Source organism: Mus musculus, chromosome 11, assembly GCF_000001635.26.
Source record: "Mus musculus strain C57BL/6J chromosome 11, GRCm38.p6 C57BL/6J".
Classification (NCBI taxonomy): Eukaryota; Metazoa; Chordata; class Mammalia; order Rodentia; family Muridae; genus Mus; species Mus musculus.
In genome coordinates this window covers 49,572,744-49,590,955 of record NC_000077.6, presented here as the reverse complement: position 1 = coordinate 49,590,955, position 18,212 = coordinate 49,572,744, and the positions used below count along the sequence as shown (strand labels likewise).

Sequence of the window (18,212 nt, the reverse complement as noted above, 5' to 3'; positions counted from 1 at the left end):
GCAACAGCTTTTGGGATAGTCCCGCTCCAGTTCTTTGGGACCCACATGAAGACCAAGCTGCATATCTGCTACACATGGGCGGGGGGTGGGGAGAGGCCTAGGTCTAGATCATGTATGTTCTTTGAAACAACCAGATTTTGATGTAGAAGTTGTTTAACCTTGAACTTTGAAAATGATAGAATTCTTTTTGAACATTTCATGAAGTGATTAACGGGAGAGTGTGGCAGTGTCCACTTAGACTCCTGTATCCGCCCACTTCTACTAGATACCTAGAGCTCGCTCCAGCCTTGCTATCTCACTCCAGGTCTGGATGGCATAGGTGAGCTCTGCTTCTGAGCAGGCGTTCCACTATTTCGGAGAAAGTATGCTGCGGCCTCCAGGGCATGTTGCTGAGCTCGGAGTCCCTTAGCCCAATAGTTCTTTAGCTAGGGGACCTCAGTGTTGAACGGCTCCAACAGTGGGGGCAGGGGTGTCTCCTGGCTTTTAGACAAGAGAACGGTTCATCCTAGAAGGTCCTGGTGCGTGCCCTTCTCCCGCGTGGTTGTTGCTCTCGTGCCCATTCTTCGCTCATACGTTCCACTGCCCCGTCATAGGCGATACACCTCACAGTGCGTGTGGGTTTCACTTTGCTGTGTGGGTTCTTCAAGGCTAGGGAAGCGTTTCTGAGCCATTGACTATTTGAAGTCTCCAGTTGTTCAGAGCTGTCCGGATGGGTGGATACCTGAGCCGGGCTCGCCCTCCGCCTCGCCCTCCGCCTCGCCCTCCGCCTCACCCTCTGCCTCGCCCTCCTCCTTGCCCTCTGCCTCGCCCTCCTCCTTGCCCTCTGCTTTGCCCTCCGCCTCGCCCTCAGCCTCGCCCTCCGCCTCGCCCTCCTCCGCCTCGCCCTCCACCCCTGACCGTGTCCACTAGGAACCTGCAGAAGAGGCCCTCACCACCGGCCCACCGTGTTTCCCGGTCTCTCCGGGCTAATTCAACAAATGGGAGTCTGAACTCGGCTGATAGTCGGCCTTTTGAAGATGATGCAGCTTTAGCCCATCCTCAGCACCCTGAGCGCGTTGTGGTCGTTCACACGCAGCAATATCCTGTGGAGGAGTTTTCCTCTACATTTTTAGGTAGCCAGCACAAGTCAGTGCTGTCTAGATCCAGGATGTCCCGAAGCTCGGTGATCCTGAATGTGTTTTCTAATATGGCCAGAGTCACACTCCGTTTTGTTCTGGGACAGCTGGTCCCGATTATATGGTCTTTTCTTACTGGCCAATTTGTGAGTCAATCTAGGAAGGAGACACAGATTAGTGCTCTCCAGGAGAGCAGTCAAGTTCAAATCAAGGAAAAGAACGATGTCACCACCGTGGGAGAAGGTGGAGAAGGATTTGCCAATCAGGAGGAAGGCTCCCCGGTCACAGAGACACCTAATGATCAGGGAAAGGACTCTGATCTCAGTGTGAGTGCCTCGTCGGCTTTTACACATTTGTTTATAAATGGTGTACTCTCTTCGTTTATACCCAAGCCAGGTCCTCTGGGTAAACTTATCCTTTTCAAGAACTCAGCAAAGAGCTGGATTAAGGAAAACCAGATTGCCTTCAAGAGCTCATACAAACGAAATGCCATCGCCAGCTCTTACAGTTCCTCTCTAGCACAGTGGCCACCAGAGAGAATTTGTGTGGATGCAACCGGAAGGGCTGCACCTGGTGCTCCTTCAGGAGCCCAAGGTGTTTTCAAAGACTCTGCTGCAGGTGCTACACCAGGTGCTGTCTCAGGTGCTGCTCCAGGTGCTGCCACAGGTGATGCTGCACGTGCTGCCCCAGGTGATGCTTCAGGGGCTGCCATGGGGGGTATGGGGTGTGCTACCACAGGTGCTGCCCCAGGAGCTGCTTCTAGTATTGCTGCAGGTGTTGCCCCAGGTGCTGCTGCACCTGATACCAGAGGTGCTGTCCCAGGAGCTGCTCCAGGCACTGCTGCAGGTGTTGCTCCAGCCGCTGCTTCTGGTGCTGCTGCACGTGCTGCCACATGTGACGCTTCAGGGGCTGCCACAGGGGGTGATGCCCCAGGAGCTACTTCTAGTAATCCTGCAGGTGTCCCAGGTGCTGCTGCGCATGATACCCGAGGTGCTGTCCCACGTGCTGCTCCAGGCACTGCTGCAGATGCTGCCACAGGTGATACTTCAGGGGCTGCCACAGAGGGTGCTGCCCCAGGAGCTGCTTCTAGTAATGCTGCAGGTGTTGCTCCAGGTGCTGCTGCACGTGATACCCGAGGTGCTGTTCCCGATGCTGCTGCTTCAGGCATTGCTGCAGGCATTACTCAAGGTGCCGCTTTTGGTGTTGCTGCACTTGCCCCCCCAGGTGCTGCCCCAGGCGCTGCTGCAGCTGTTACATTAGTTGCTGCTGCAAGTGCAGCTCCAGGTGCTGTTACCTCAGGGGCTGCTGCGTGGGCTGACCCAGGTGATGCTTCAGGACCTGCTGCAGGTACCGATGCACATGCTCCTCGAGCTGTTTTAAGAGGCACTGCAGCACATATTACCCGAGGTTCTTTGAGAACTGCTGCTGCATGTGCTATCGGAGGTGCTTTGAAAGAAACGACTGCACATGCCACCCAAGATCCTCTGAGAGCCACTATTGCACATGCTACCCGAGGTGCTTCAAGAGGTGCTGCTGCATGTGCCATCGGAAGGGTTTTAAGTGGTGCTGCAGCACCTGCTACCCAAGGTGCTTCCAGGGGTGCTGCTGCACCTGCTACGGAAGATGCTCTGAAAGGTGTTGGTGCATGTGCTATTCGAGATGCTGCCAAAGGTGCTCCTGCATATGCCGTGCCACAATCAGGTTGGGCTTTATCCCAGTTGCAGGTGCTTCCCAAGAAACGCAAGAAAAAAAGCTATAAACTTAGATCTTCAGGTAGTCCGGAAAGAAAGAAAAAGAGACCCAGTGAAGCAGAGCACAAATGGGTGTCATACAGTGTCACAAATGCTCCTCAAGTTCAGCAAGGATACCCATGGAATGGCTTCCCCAAACCTGATATTCCAAGGCCTCTGAGACGTAAGATCCCTGTGTTGCTACCACCCCATAGTCGAGGTGTTCTGCCCCAACCCCCAAAACAATGGTTTCATATCACTGTACACAACTGTGGCCTAGAGAAGGAAACTGCACCTTGAAGGGTAAGTGGAAGGCTGTGTAGACAGCAATTCCACACAGCTTTCCTGTTTTCTGCTGTGTCTGCTGCAGGAACCTTCTTCAGCACCTTTCCCTTCGGTCCCATCACTCATTCAGAGGGAAGAGAGAAGTAGGAAGATTAAGATCTCTAAGCCTGGTTTTCATAATATGCTCCAATGGCTGCCTCTGGGGGCCATTTTTCTTGGTTCCCCCTAAATCCCACTTTGCTTTGTCCGAATATAAAGAAACAGATTTATGTCCCCCAAGTACCGGCCTGCTTGGTCTTTGCAAGTAATTTACCCTAGCTTTGCTCTTCGGTCAGCCCAAGAAACTCATCTGGCCTATGGAAAATGTGGTAGATCCACTAAGCTTGATAACTCTACCCAGAGAGACAGTATTCTAATCTCACCCACTTCATGCTACAGCAAGGCAAAGTTGAGTGATTGGTGTATGTTGGTCTAACCCCGTGGATCCTGGAACATAAAGGGGAGCTTCAGGTTGATTTTCCTCTAGGTGTCAATCAGGGTGGCTACTGCTGATGGAGATGCTACTTCTGCCTCATCCGGTGCTTATTTGGGCAAAATAAATTCACACTCACACACACACACACACACACACACACACACAACTGCTTGATGTAAAAAATGAGTTATCTGTCCTCACGAAACACACATACACAAACCAAGATGGTCTAGATCAGCAGTTCTCAACCTTCCTAATGCCACCACTCTTTAGCACAGTTCTTCACCTTGTGTTCTTTCAATGCTACTTTGTAACTATAGTTTTGCTACTGTTATGAATTGTAATATAAATATCTGATACTTTCAATGGTCTTAGGTGACACCTGTGAAAGGGTCATTTGGTCCCCAAAGGGTTCGTGACCCACAGATTGAGGACTGCTAGTCTAGATTAATCTTCATATGGCCTCTATGATATCAAATACTCTGTAGTTATTAACCTCCCTTTATTTCTCTTCACATACTCTTATTTGTGTCTTTTACAGGTGCCAAGGCCTGGGGTCACTAAATGACCTGTGCATAGCCACATGTCACTGAGCACTTAACACTGATCTTCAATTCTGAGCATCCAGTTTTTTATACTCTATAAATTTAGTATAATATCACATTCTATGTTAGCGTCATTTTGACACTTAAATAAAATTGTTATCCAGTATGCTTGTTGCAGTTTCTGATTTATAATAGTGTGAGATACATCTAATATCTTAATATTATGTCCTTTTTGTTGGTCATAGCTGTGACCCCTCCCCCCCAGAAGCCTAAGAAGTCTTCCCAACATCCCATGTCTATCCTGAGGACGGTCATTTGTTGCTGAGGGTTCTGACTCAGGATATTCTTTGACCCTTTAGTCCTCGGGACACTGCACTGGTACCCATTTCTATTTAGAGCCTTGGTGAAGGTTACCTTCTCTTCTTGGAACCAACCTGTCTCATTTCTACTTCTCCTGCTATGATAAAATACTCTGACAAAAAGCAAGTTAAGGAAGTCAGGGTTTATTTGGGATACAAGTCCAGGTTATAGTCCACCACTGCAGGAAAATCAAAGTAGGAACTTGAAGCAGATGGTCACTTTTCCAGTTTGGAGCAGAGAGAATAAGTACCTATGTGCTTGCTTGTGTTCAGCTCCGTGCCTACCCTTAGAAAGCACAAGACTCAAACCCAGGGAGTGAGTGGCGTCACCTGTAGTGGACAAGTCCTCCCATCTTAAAGCAATCAAGATAATTCCCCACAGACATGCCTAAAGTCAACCAGGTCCAGACAAACTGAAAGCCTCTTCCCAGATGATACTGGGCTCTGTTAAGTTGACAATTAAAACTAAGCACTGTACACTCTGTCTCTAGCCACCAAAGCAACAATCTCTGTGTCCAGAGCAAGATGACTCTCCTTTGAGTGGCATCATGGTCTCTCATCTCTGATTCCTAGGTATTCAGGTCGGCAATTCCAGATGAATTACAAATTCATTATCCCCTAGTGCATTTTTCCATATTGTTTTTTTAAACATCTTTTGCTTTTTACACTTCTTTGATTTGTTTGTTATTTGTTGAAACAGGATTTCTCTGTGTAGCCCTGACAATCCTGGAACTCACTCTGTAGACTATTCTGGCTTCGAACTCAGAGATCCACCTACTTCTGTCTCAGAGTGCTAGGATAAAAAGCATGTACCGCCAGGCATTCTGTGATTTTTAAATGTGAAATATTTATATGGTTGATAAATAGAGATTTTATGTCTCAGTTTAGAATTCTTCTCAATCCCCAGATATCAACTTAACAGACTTCCCAAAGATTAGTAAATTTACCCAGGAATGGACATTGCAGAAGGAACGTGTGTATCATGGTAATCTTTGCATATATTCAAGGAGGTGAAGACAAAGAGGATTGTATAAGTTTTATTTATATATTTATTTATTTGAGACACGGTTTCTCTGTGTGGTCCTGACTGTTCTGGAACTCAATCTGTAGACCAGGCTGGCCTTGAACCTAGAGATCAGCCTGTCTCTGCCTCCTGAGTGCTGAGATTAAAGGTGTGCACCACCATGCCTGGCCTGTAATTTATTTTAAAACAATACCTTTTGGCTACAAGTATCAATAACAACAGTGGCCCCAACTGGCCCAAGGTTAAACTAGACAGACAAGGTTTGGCGTGGACCATATATCGTTGTAGAATTATTTTCTCTGTAAGGTTACTTGGCTCCACACAAGGTTATGGTCTGGCAGGCTTTTATATTGGCCTTTTTTATTAGACACATATACATGAGATCCCTTTCTTGATAACTTAAATGTATTTCTTTGAGTATAGGACAACTCCATTTGATCCAGACAATGTTCACATAGGTCACCCACATAAGCAAAATCATGGCTAATATTGGTAATATGCTACAAAACTGGGGAGATGGGGAAAAAACTGATATTGTTAGTACATAGTTTCAGGTTGTCTAGATGGGGCCAATGAAGTGACAAGGATCCTACTTAATGAAAGAGAGAAGCAGCAATGTCAAGGTCAGAGTTGGAGAGTTGTAGTGATGGAAGCAATACATAATGGCTGTGAAGTTGCAGAGAGCCAGGAGTCAACTAAGGAGGTCTCTAGAAGCTGGAGAAGACACCCTCAGCGAAAGCATAGCTCTTCTGAACCTTGATTTGTAGACGTTCAGGCAATGAAGCACTACTCATTGGTAACTTTGTCTTCACTCAATGAAATAAACTGCTGTCTAGTCTCTCAACTTGACATACAAACTAGAGTCATGCTAAAGAAGGGAGCCTCAGTTGAGAAAATGCTTCTGTAAGATCTGGCTGTGATTGAAGAAGATAGGAGGAGGCCACCCTGGCTCTTTTATAGCTACCTTTGAAAGAAAGAACCTCATTCCCCCAGAAGCACACGCCTGTGATCTAACAGTCTCCTACTACATAAGGCCTTACCACCTCACTATTTGCACACCGTACAACTAACTTCTAACAAATGTAGACTTGGAGGACACACTCAGCCAAACTGTAGCAATGGTGAACACCTGGATGGGAGAGCTTGCCACACAGTTGGAGGAGTCTCACTGTTGCAGCTCTGGCTGGCCTGGAAACTTGCTATGTAGATCAGGCTGGCCTTTTATTATAGTTCTTATTGCTAAAACAATTTTGGCAAAAAGTTGTCCTAAATGTCCTTCTCCTTCCCTAGCCCCTGAATTAAGTTCTTTCTCAAAAACAACAACAAAAAAAAACAACATCCCCAAAACAAGGAAACAATAAGACCATGCCCCCCCAAAACAAACAAACAAACAAACAAACAAACAAACTGCAAACACCAAATTTTAACAAATGAAAGCACACACTCAAAACTGTTGAGACCATCATGTGTTGGTTGACTACTCGTGAACATGAGGCCTGTCCTGGAGTGGTTGATATACACAGTTACTGGGACTAAAGGTGTGATCCACCAGGCCTGACAAGGCTGGTCTTGATCTCACAAATAACTGCCTGTTTAGCCTCCAGAGTGCTGAGATTGAAGGCATGTATTATCACTTCCTGTTCCAATTAAAGGGGAAAACAAAAACCAAAGCAAATGAAAACAAACAGGTGATGGTGGCGTGTGCCTTTAGTTCCAGCAAAGAGGTAGAGGCTGGCAGATCAGTTCCAGGCTAATCTGGTCTAATGAGCGAGTCCCAGGATATCTAGGGCTACACAGAGAAACTATCTTGAAAGACCAACCCAACCCAACCAACCAACCACCCAAAAAACACAATAAATATCCCCGCCCCCCTCTGTTGTCACAACACATATCTACTCCTTCCCACATCTACTGTTAAGATCATTGTCGAAGCCACTGAACTGTGACCACAAAGAGCGCTGCACTCTGGGGTCACCATCCTATGGTTGCACCTCTCCAGGCTGCTGCTCCAATTTCTTGACTCCAACTGCTGTGTTCCACACAGGTTTTGACAGATTCACTAAGCATTTTTCAGAGGTGGGAATTCAGGGTTAGCAGTCACTTTTCTTGCCTGCAGCTTGATTTTAAATTCTGAGCAGAACCCATATGGCCATGCACAGCCTGTTTAAGGGGTTGGTAGGAGCCTTCCTACCGGGACAGGTGCGATCAGCATCTCTAAGTGTTTTAGATGATCTTCTGGGCAGGACCCTTGGCCTCACCTGTGAAGAAGAAAGGACCCCTAGGGATGCAGCCTGGGCCTTTAGTGGATATGGTCTGCGCCAGGTAGGCTCTATCAGAAGAGACAGAAGAAGCCAGTCTCCTCCCCTGGGTTTTTAAAGAAGAGCAACAAGAAGCTGGCCAGCCATCTCTGACCCTTGTTTCCACTCAGATGTTCCCTGGTTGCTCCTGTTCCTGTGTCCTGAGCCAGGAGGGAAGCTTCTAGGGTTGGGTGCCACCATGGAGTGCACTCTGTCGTGGTGCACCCTGCACTTTTAGCTCCAGGCTGACCAAGCTCTAGATTTGTGTAGAGCCTGAAGCATCCCAACTGATAGCTATCCAGATCTGCCTGCAGCCTCTTCTGCCATTTTCCTCCATCTCCCACTGTCTCCAGGTCCCTTCCACCTCTAATTTCCCACTGGGCCTCAGTCCTCTTGAGGGGACAGATGACTGAGTCTTTTAGGCTTTCAACACAGCAATCCCCTGAGCAGGAAAGCTGACAAGGTAAAGCTAAATCCTGACACTTTAAAAACAAAACAAAACAAAACAAAACAAAACAAAACAAAGTGTGGATGCTCATACATTTTTATTAATGAAAGAACAGGGCAACTTAACTTGTTTGGTTACAAAGATTAACTCTAAGCAATCTCCACCCACCCCTCTCCTTTTGAGACAGGGTCTCTCTACTTATCTCTGGCAGTTCTGGATCTCACTATATAAACCAGGCTGGCCTCCAACTCATAGGGATCCATCAGTCCCTGTTTCCCAAGTGTTAGGATTAAAGGTATGGGCCACCAAAGCCAGCTGTGACCAGTCTCTTGATTCACACTGAGTCTTAACTTTGGCCTAGAAACACTCAAAATATGGCTTCCAACCTCTGGAAGTCACATTTCTAAGATGACTTGGTTCGTTTTAATGCCTTCCAGAAAACTCTAGCTGTTCCAAGAGTCTGCCGTTGTTGCAGCCAATACCTTTTGCCTCCCAGTTCTGTGAGCACAGAAATACAACTTTTGCTTTTGCCAGCCAGGTAGCCTGATGCCATTTGAAGTAACTCTGTATTTTCACTTCCCTGATTCTAATGGAGGTTCCTCAAGGTCCTTATGTTCAATTTTCATTCTCTCCTTGAAACTTGAAAACTTTCCTTTTACCGTGGCAGAAATCAAAGTTTACTTCAGCACCCCTATTCCTTAAGTGGAGCAGGGGCTTTGTTAGGACCACATACCTAGTAAGTGGCAGAATCAGGATTCCAGCTTATATCTGTCTGACCAACTCAATTCATCTTCTTCATCTAACTGGATTCTGTAAACTAAGCCTTTAAGTCCAACCACAGGCAGTGACCATTTGCTTAACACAATAGTGACAAGCTAGCAAGCAAACAAAACCACATTTACTGTTATTGCTTTTATATATTTTATATATATTTTATAATATTATTTTCCTACCCTGCTTTGTCTAGACTTTGTTTGCCCACCCTTCGTGTTCTCCATTGGGGTACTTTAAAAAAGTAATACACTTTGTTATGATATTATTATTTTGTTATTAGAAGTTTAGATAATGGGAAAACTGAGTCTACTAACCCTCCCTCTCTTAAGTTCTTTCTACTCTTCCTTCTCCTTCTTTTCCTCCTCCTCCTCTTCTTCCTCTTCCTCCTCCTTGTCCTTCTTTTTATCACCATAATCATCATCACTAGTGGTGCTGAGAATTGAACCCAGGACTTTGCACATGCTAAGTTTGCCTAGTACTTCCCAGTGAGCTATAATCCTGTTCAGATCCTATTGTTAATACCTCAAATTTCCCTGGCATGTACTACAAGTAAGGAATCAGTATTGATTGATGTATGGTTATCAACCAAAGTTGATCACTTATATTGTATGAGAGTTGTATTGTATATGAGAGTTGGACGGCATGTACCTATGGTTTAAGCATGCTTTAGGCTATTTTATCATTTTCAAAATATTAATTGTTCTATGTCTCTTCATTTCTCTCTCCAACCCCAGACCCCCACTCCATCCTGGAAACCACTGATCTTTTTACTGGCTTCATGGTTCATGCAAAATGAGGTAGATTTAGACTCACAGAGTAGGCAGCCCTTCCAGATTGGCTTCTTTTCTCCTTCTTTAAATATTATTTTCATTTGTCTGTATGAGTATCGTGCCATGTGGGCAAGTACCCACATGGAGGCCAGCAGAAAGCATTGGATCTCTTGGAGCTGGAGTTACAGAAAGTTGTGAGCCACCCAGCATGGGTGCTGGGAACCAAACTTGGACCCCCTGGAAGAGCCACATACCAAGCCTGTACGCTTCAAGCAAGCCCATTCAGTTTGGCTGTTGCTGGATCTAAAGCATTACTGGGTAAGCTTAATGCCTGTATTGGAAACACCTAGGAAGTCTAGCGAAAAAGGCCTTTTTCTATTATTTTCATTCACTCTGTCTGCAAACTCCCTCTTCATCTTCTCTCAAAACATGAGTCACAGTACAGGAAATCCTAGCCAGAGTAATTAAGTAAAAAAGGAAGTAGCCTCTCAGTATTAAATGAGCTTGTAAAACTATCTCTTGTCGCTTGTGGTGTGCTCTCACAGGCAGAAAACCATAAAGATTGTGTGCATGCACGCGTGTGCGCGCACATACACACACACACACATACACACACACACACACACGACACCATAACTGAACAAAATAAACTTTCTGCTTCGTAGACAATTTTAGTAAAGGTCCAGAATATAAAATCAGCACACAAAACCAAGTAGTTTTGTTTTAACACTGAAAAATTCAAAACTAAAAAAACTCTACTTATATTTATAAAAATATTAAAGAGAAAAAATACTTAGGAATAATATTAGTCAAGGAGGTGAAAGAGTTTTACACTCAGAGGTTGAAAATATTTCTCTCTGAAGGGAATTAAATAATAAGACAGAAGAGGAGCACACATACAAAAATTAGTTCAGTGAGAGATAAAAAGCCAGAAAATTATATAATAACTGAAGAGATTGTCTCAGCAATTGAAGAGTCTCCTAATGAACAACTGTGCAGGCACAGATGTCTGTACCATTGAGTTCCAAATCATACCAATTATTTAAAGAAGAAATAAGTGATACTAAGTAATTTGCCTGACACTAAAGGCAATGCATCATGAAAATTATAGACCAATGTCTCTTATGAACATATGTAAGAATTCTCAGCATAATAGCAAAATGGATCTGACAGCACATTAAAAGGATTATAAACCATCTATTCCAGGAAAGCATGTGTTATTCAATATATAAAAATCAAAGCAATGCAGTAGCAGAGTGACAGAAAAGAGGGGGAAACCCCATGTGGTCATTCCGGTGGATGGAGGAAATATGTTTAACAGAATTCAATATAATTTCTTGCCAAAACACTTAGAAAGCTAGGAATTGAAGAAAATTTCCCCAACATGATGGTGGACATCTCACAAACCACAGAAAGAAAGAAAGAAAGAAAGAAAGAAAGAAAGAAAGAAAGAAACAAAGAAACAAAGAAAGAGAGAGAAAGAAAGAGAGAAGGAAAGAGAAAAAATGAAAAAGATATCTACAACCAACCTCAGACGCCATTGGTAGAGAGCAAACATCTCTGTCTTCTCTCAGGACAGAGAATGGTTGCTATCACCTCTGAATTGCAACCACACTGAAAGCTCTAGCCAGTAAGAACATCTAAAGATATACAAAATAAAAAAGGAAGAGAAAAAGGACGCCCATCACCATGTAGCATGATCCCATAGGATTTGAATAATCCTAAATAATCCTCACAACTGGAGCTAACGAACCCAGGAAAGTTTCAAGACACAAGACCAACACATAAGAAGTTGGTTGTGTGCTTATTTAACAGTGGCGAACAACTTATAAAAGATTAAGAAAATGGTTTCATGTGCAAAAAAGGAGTAAGATGTTTGGAAATAGATTCAACCAAATAGTGCTGGAAAAGTGGAGATCCGGAGACAATGAGAAGGAAGACTTGTCTAGTGCAATGAAGTAGCGCTGCTGAGGCAACCACTTCGTACGCAAACCAGAAGAGAACTTTTGTTCACGTGGAAGGCTTTGTGCTGTAAGATGGCTGTACTGTACACACTGATACCAGGTTTCAAGATGGCTGTACTGTCCACGTTAATACACAGGTTCAACACAATCCCTGCTTGCATCTCCGCTAAAGTTCTGGCCTCCGTATGAAATTCTTTCTATATCATGATTCAATTTAGTATAAACCATACAAATACTAACACTAAAATTTTGTTTTTAAAGACATTTTATTGATTTTTTTTTCGCATCACAGCACGCAACCCCAGTCCTGCTCATCTCCTTATCCCCTCACGCCTGAGATTTGCCCTTGCAAATCTTCCCCTCCCAAAACATCTCATTGTGGAAGCTGTAATATGTCACAGTGTGTCCCACAGTATTTCCCTCTGTCCACACATCTTCACTTACAAATGTTCATTGCAATGAGTCATTGGTCTGGTTCGAGACCTTTGGCTTCTCTGACACCATCAATACTGGATGCTCACCCTGACTCCTCCCAGTTATCCTGTTGTTGCTCTGTGTCATGGAGATCCTGCAGCTTTGGAACAGCAGGACTGGCCCTGGCATGATTCCCAATCATTTACAAATGATGTAGATGTTGGGGTGGGACAACTCAGAGCCTTGGATCTGAGCTGGGTGGTAGCTGTGCTGGTCATTGTGCCCAGTCTCCCTTATCTGCACCACCAGGGGAAGTTCCCTAGCATTGCTCTGGCTAAGCCACCCAATGCTGCCATTAGCAGGAGGCAGGGTCAGCTTTTTTGCTCTTATGAGCTGGGGTCAGCTCACCTGTGCTCACAACTCCAAAGTCAGCTCTACTGTGCTGTCCAGATGAGGCACAGGGCCTGTGTTCATGACCTGGTGGGCAGCTTTCCTGACTTCCAGAGGTGGCAAGGGATGGGGCATTACCTCTGTACCAGTCTCACCCCACAGCAGAAGAGCTTCGGGGCCTGTTCACCCACATCCCCCTAGCTCCACTGTGCTGTCTGGGCTAGGGCCTGCTCTTCTGATTGCTGCAGTCAGTGAGGGGTGGGGCCAGTTCTGCACAGCCCCTGGACATCCATGTGGTCGTCAGCAGCTGCCCTGACCAGGGATTTGCTAGGTTCTCTAGCAGTAATATGAGTCACTGGCCCCTGCTGCTGCATAGTCACTGATCTAGACATGGCCCGCAGTGGCAGCTCTGGCTGGGACCTCACCATGGCCCCAGGTGGCAGGGCTGGCCACTCCTCTCTACCCTCGAGTCTCTAGTTCCATCTCTCTTCATAATATTCAAGCTGCTCAGCTTCTTTCTCTTCCATCTGACCACCCTATACCCACACATTATGGTGGCTCCTGCTTCGGGTTGGCAGTGCACCTGGCAGGGCCTAAGGTGACATCCTCCAGTAAGCAGGTGTCTATAGGCCCTGCACAAAACACCAGGTCTGTGTGTGGTATGGTTGGCCACAGGTCTCTGGTCTGTCTTCCTCCTTTCATGCTTCACTGTGTAATGGTAGGCAGGGCTCTGTATCTATGGTCTGCCTACACGTGGGGCAGGGGGCAGGGGGCAGGTCTGTGCCTGCACTGCTTGGTAGAACACAGTTCTTTGTTAGTCTTTCTCCTCCCAAGTATGCTGCCTGGATTTGATTTGGTTTGATTTGATTTGATTTGTGTGTGTCCTATTCATAAAACTGCTTTGGCCACCAAACAAGCAACAAGCTAGGATGAACCAAGGGCTGCCATCTGCTCTGCTCCTGACACTACCACCAACAACCGAAGAACATACACAGACTGGACCTAGGCCTCCCCGATCATATGTAGCAGATATGCAGCTTGACCTTCATGTGGGTCCTGAACAACTGGAATAGGGGCTATCCCAACAGCTATTGTGGGCTATGTTCTTCTAGCTGGGCTGCCTTGTCTGGCCTCAGTGAGAGAGGAAGTGCCTAGCCTCTCAGAGTCTTGAAGTGCCAGGGTCGAAAGGATACCTGGAAAAGCCCACACCCTCTCAGAGGAGAAGGGAGGGGAGAGGGGAAATTGTGGGAGGAGGTGACTAGGAGGGACACAGTGAGTGGGATGTAAATGGAATAAGTAATAAATAAACAAACAACAAACAAACAAACAAACAACACCACTATCAATAATGTGCCTCTTTGCCCATTGCTAGTGGGTGCACTAAGATTTTTAATGAAATCTATTAACCCTCTTGGAAACAACATCTGTGTATCCCACAGTGACACCACCAGGCTTCAGTGGATAATTCTATACCTGGTCACACAGAGTCAGTGGGCCACAAAACAAAACAAAAAGACATAAATGTTCGCTGACTAGTTAGTTCATTTGGGTCAAAGTGTTTGCTGCCAAACTTGACAACCTGAATTGGAACCCCGGGGCCCACATGGTGAAGAAGAGAACCCGCTCTTGTAAGTTACCTTCTGACCCCTGCATATGTGCCATTCCATACATGCATGTCACCCCACCAAATAACTGTAAATAATAAAAAGTTCAACACCAACAAACAGTGTTATAACAACAACAACAACAACAACAACAACAAAAAAGACATGAATACAGAAAATAGACCTTAAGGTGAAGGAGATCACAGGGCTAGAAGAGACTCCATGTGTGTGTGTGTGTGTGTGTGTGTGTGTGTGTGTGCATGCTGTGTACCTATACACACACATGTTCATACACCACACCCCTCGTAGGTCTAACGTATTGCACTGGATGACCACAACCTAAGAATATTTAGGCAACACTAATAGGGTTTAATGAATTTAAAAAATTTTGAGGACACAAGATGGGCGTGGCTTTGGGATGAGATTGAGGATCAAAATACAGTGTGCAAAATTTTCAAGGAACTAATAAAGTGTTAAGAAATTTGGTTGAAATTGCAAACCTTCAGAAGGATAGCAATCATGGACAGAGTAGCGATATCACAACGTAGCTTAAATTAGAGGGAAAAGCAGTCAAAACAGGGTGCTTTAAGGTTAATTGGACATGGAATATTAGGGGAAAACCACGCAGAGCTGTAGCTTTTATTTTAAAAGTAATTCTTACATTAAAACCTTTCGAGGAGTCTAACTGAGATAAAACTGAATTTTAACACAAGGTTCTTCGGTGTTATAGTGTTGCTTACTGGGGAATGGATGGTAGGCAGGCCAAGGACCTACATTGTGTATTTCCTAATTATAATGTGTTGATTCAGCCAGGAATCATTACCATATTATTATTATAGATTATATAAACAGCCAAGCCTGCAAACCCCTCTGCCAGCTAGTCTCCCCTGGAAGCCTACTGTCTGTGGTTTTGGATTCTGCCCTTCCTGGGTTCCCAACAGTGTGGAGAGTCGTATTCTTTCTTCACTTGAATTAGTAAAATGTTAGAGAACAGTCAGACACCAGGAAGGCGTCATCAAAAGAGCTATTCATCCAAACGTCCTCAAAGTTCAGAGGAAGTTCAGCCACTTCAGCTCCTCTGGTCCCCATCTCTTCTCCCCAGACACACCTACTTTGCTACACTAATTGGTCACTTTGGGGCATATCTTTCCCAGGGAACTTCAGAGAAACTTGAAGTAACTTGTTATCTCAGCTCTAACAAGCAGGGTTGCTGTGAGCTTCCCACAGTTCCCTGGGACCTAGTATAAAAGTTATCTGCAATGGTGAGCGAAATCCCAGGGACAGGCCCCAGGACTGAGTTCTGTCAGAGTATTTAGGGCAAAGGCAGAGCTTCAAGGACCCAGAACTGACTTAGCAAATAGAAATCAAGGCACAGGATCTGCCAAAAAGTACTTTGTGACCAATAGGCTCAAGCAGGACGGAGTCTGCTCATTCTCAGTTCCTTTAGCTGCTCTAGGAGTATCCTCAGCTCAGAACGCAATTTAGGCTTTCATGTAGCTAGCAATAACACTCTATTTCTTCCCACAAGGGGGCACTAGTCCCAACAATCATTGCTTTTTTTTTTTTTTTAAGTTCAAGAACTTCAAATTATACCCTTTTTCAGGGAGTCTTAAAAATCTCCAGGTCTGATGATCTGTGAATAAAGTAAAAATTAATTCATAAAACTTTATATGCAAATCATACATATATCAATATATATTTCTTTCTTTCTTTTTTTTTCAAGACAGGGTTTCTCCGTGTAGCCTTGGCTGTCTTGGAACTCACTTTGTAGACCAGGCTGGCCTTGAACTCAGAAATTCGCCTGCCTCTGTCTCCCAAGTGCTTGGATTAAAGGCGTGAACCACCACGCCCGGCTAATCAATATATATTTCTACAACAGCCATCTTTTCCACTTTGCAATGGGCCATGAGAATACTGTGGGTACTGACTTAAGTCACATAATTTTTTTTTTTAACTCAGACAAACTTTTTTTTTTTTTTACCTTATCTGGTGAGAGGAGTCAAACTTTTGTCTCTTGAAGGTCACAATGATGCTGTCTTTGTTGGATTGTCTTAATCTTCCAGTAGCTTTAATATCAATCATGGAGTATTCATCACTATAATAGGATACTAATGTTAATTTTCCACCAGTAGTATGCAAAGGTTTCTGTTGTAGTTTCATTTCTTGGACATGTTAAAACACCTTGAGAAAATGCATCTTAGGGGAGAAAGGGTTTGGTTTTGCTCACAGTTCCAGGTTACAGTTCATCAGCAGGGGGTGGGGAGGTCACAGTGGCAGGAGCTTGAGGCGGCTGGTCACACACATCACAGCTGCAGTTAGGAGCATTCAGAACAGAATACAGCGTGCTGGCTGATCAGCTTGCCTTTTCCACTCTTAGACAGCCCAGAACCCAGACCCAGAGAATGGTCCTGGCCACAGTGTCTGTCTTCTCACTTCAATTAATCAAAACAAGGAAAAACTTCCCTTACAGGCATGCTCGCTGAGCTAGACCATGCCTGACAGAGACTCTCTTCCTACATGCGTGGGCCCAGGATGTGTCAAGCTGACTTAAAACTGCCAGAGGTTTCTTCTCTCATCCTATAATCATTGGTCTTTTCTATAACATACATTCTTACTAGAGTGATATAGGAACTCGTGGTGGATCTGGTGTTTAAGCCCTTGACGGTTAGTGATGTTGATCATATTTCATTTATCTGTAGGTCCTTTGTATTTCTTTTTCTCCAAAAATTTCTAATAAGGTCTATTTTTAAATTTTAATTTGGTTATTTATTTATTTTTTGCTATCAGGTTTTTGGAGCTTATTGCATTCTCTATTAGCTCTTATTTTTATTTATTTATTTATTTATTTATTTAGATATTTTCTTTATTTACATTTCAAATGCTATCCCAAAAGTTCCCTATACCCTCCCCCCATCTTGCTCCCCTGCCCACCCACTTCCACTTCTTGGCCCTGGAGTTCCCCTGTACTGGGGCATATAAAGTTTGCAAGACCTAGGGGCCTCTCTCCCCAATGATGGCCGACTAGGCCATCTTCTGCTATATATGCAGCTAGAGACGCGAATTCTGGGGATACTGGCTAGTTCATATTGTTGTTCCACCTATCGGGTTGCAGACCCCTTCAGCTCCTTTCTCTAGCTCCTCCATTGTGGGTCCTGTGTTCTATCCAATAGCTGACTGTGAGCATCCACTTCTGTATTTGCCAGGCACTGGCATAGCCTCACAGGAGATAGCTATATCAGGGTCCTTTCAGCGAGATCTTGCTGGCATATGCAATAGTGTCTGGGTTTGGTGGCTGATTATGGTATAGATTCCCAGGTAGGGTAGTCTCTGAATGGTCTATCCTTTTGTCTTAGCTCCAAACTTTGTCTCTGTAACTCCTTCCATAGGTATTTTGTTCCCTATTCTAAGGAGGAATGAAGTATCCACACGTTGGTCTTCCTTCTTCTTGATTTTCCTGTGTTATGCAAATTGTATCTTGGGTATTCTAAGTTTCTGGGCTAATATCCACTTATCAGTGAGTGCATATCAAGTGACTTCTTTTGTGATTGGGTTACCTCATTCAGGATGATATCCTCCAGATACATCCATTTGCCCAAGAATTTCATAAATTCATTGTTTTTAATAGCTGAGTAGTACTCCATTGTGTAAATGTACCACATTTTCTGTATTCATTCCTCTGTTGAGGGACATCTGGGCTCTTTCCAGCTTCTGGCTATTATAAATAAGGCTACTATAAACATAGTGGAGCATGTGTCCTTATTACCAGTTGGAATGTCTTCTGAGTATATGCCCAGGAGAGGTATTGCTGGATCTTTTGGTAGTACTATGTCCAATTTTCTGAGGAACCGCCAGACTGACTTCCAAAGTGGTTGTACAAGACTCATGACCACTGACCTTCCTCTCCAGCTGTTCCTCCTGACCACTGACCCACCTGTCCAGCTGTTTCTCCTGGCCACTGACCCACCTCTCCAGCTGTTTCTCCTGACCACTGACCCACCTTGCCAGTGATGTTTCTGAC

General features: G+C 44.7%; 1 protein-coding gene across 1 annotated transcript; it reads left to right on the top strand.

Moving 5' to 3' along the window:
- The first annotated feature begins 623 nt into the window (after positions 1 to 623).
- 1700024J04Rik (RIKEN cDNA 1700024J04 gene) lies at positions 624 to 4,316 on the top strand. Its single transcript, NM_001378508.1, has 2 exons — positions 624 to 3,029; positions 4,147 to 4,316. The coding sequence occupies exons 1-2, from the start codon at positions 710 to 712 to the stop codon at positions 4,167 to 4,169; spliced, it is 2,343 nt and encodes a 780-aa protein (NP_001365437.1). The 5' UTR covers positions 624 to 709; the 3' UTR covers positions 4,170 to 4,316.
- Positions 4,317 to 18,212: the final 13,896 nt, after the last annotated feature.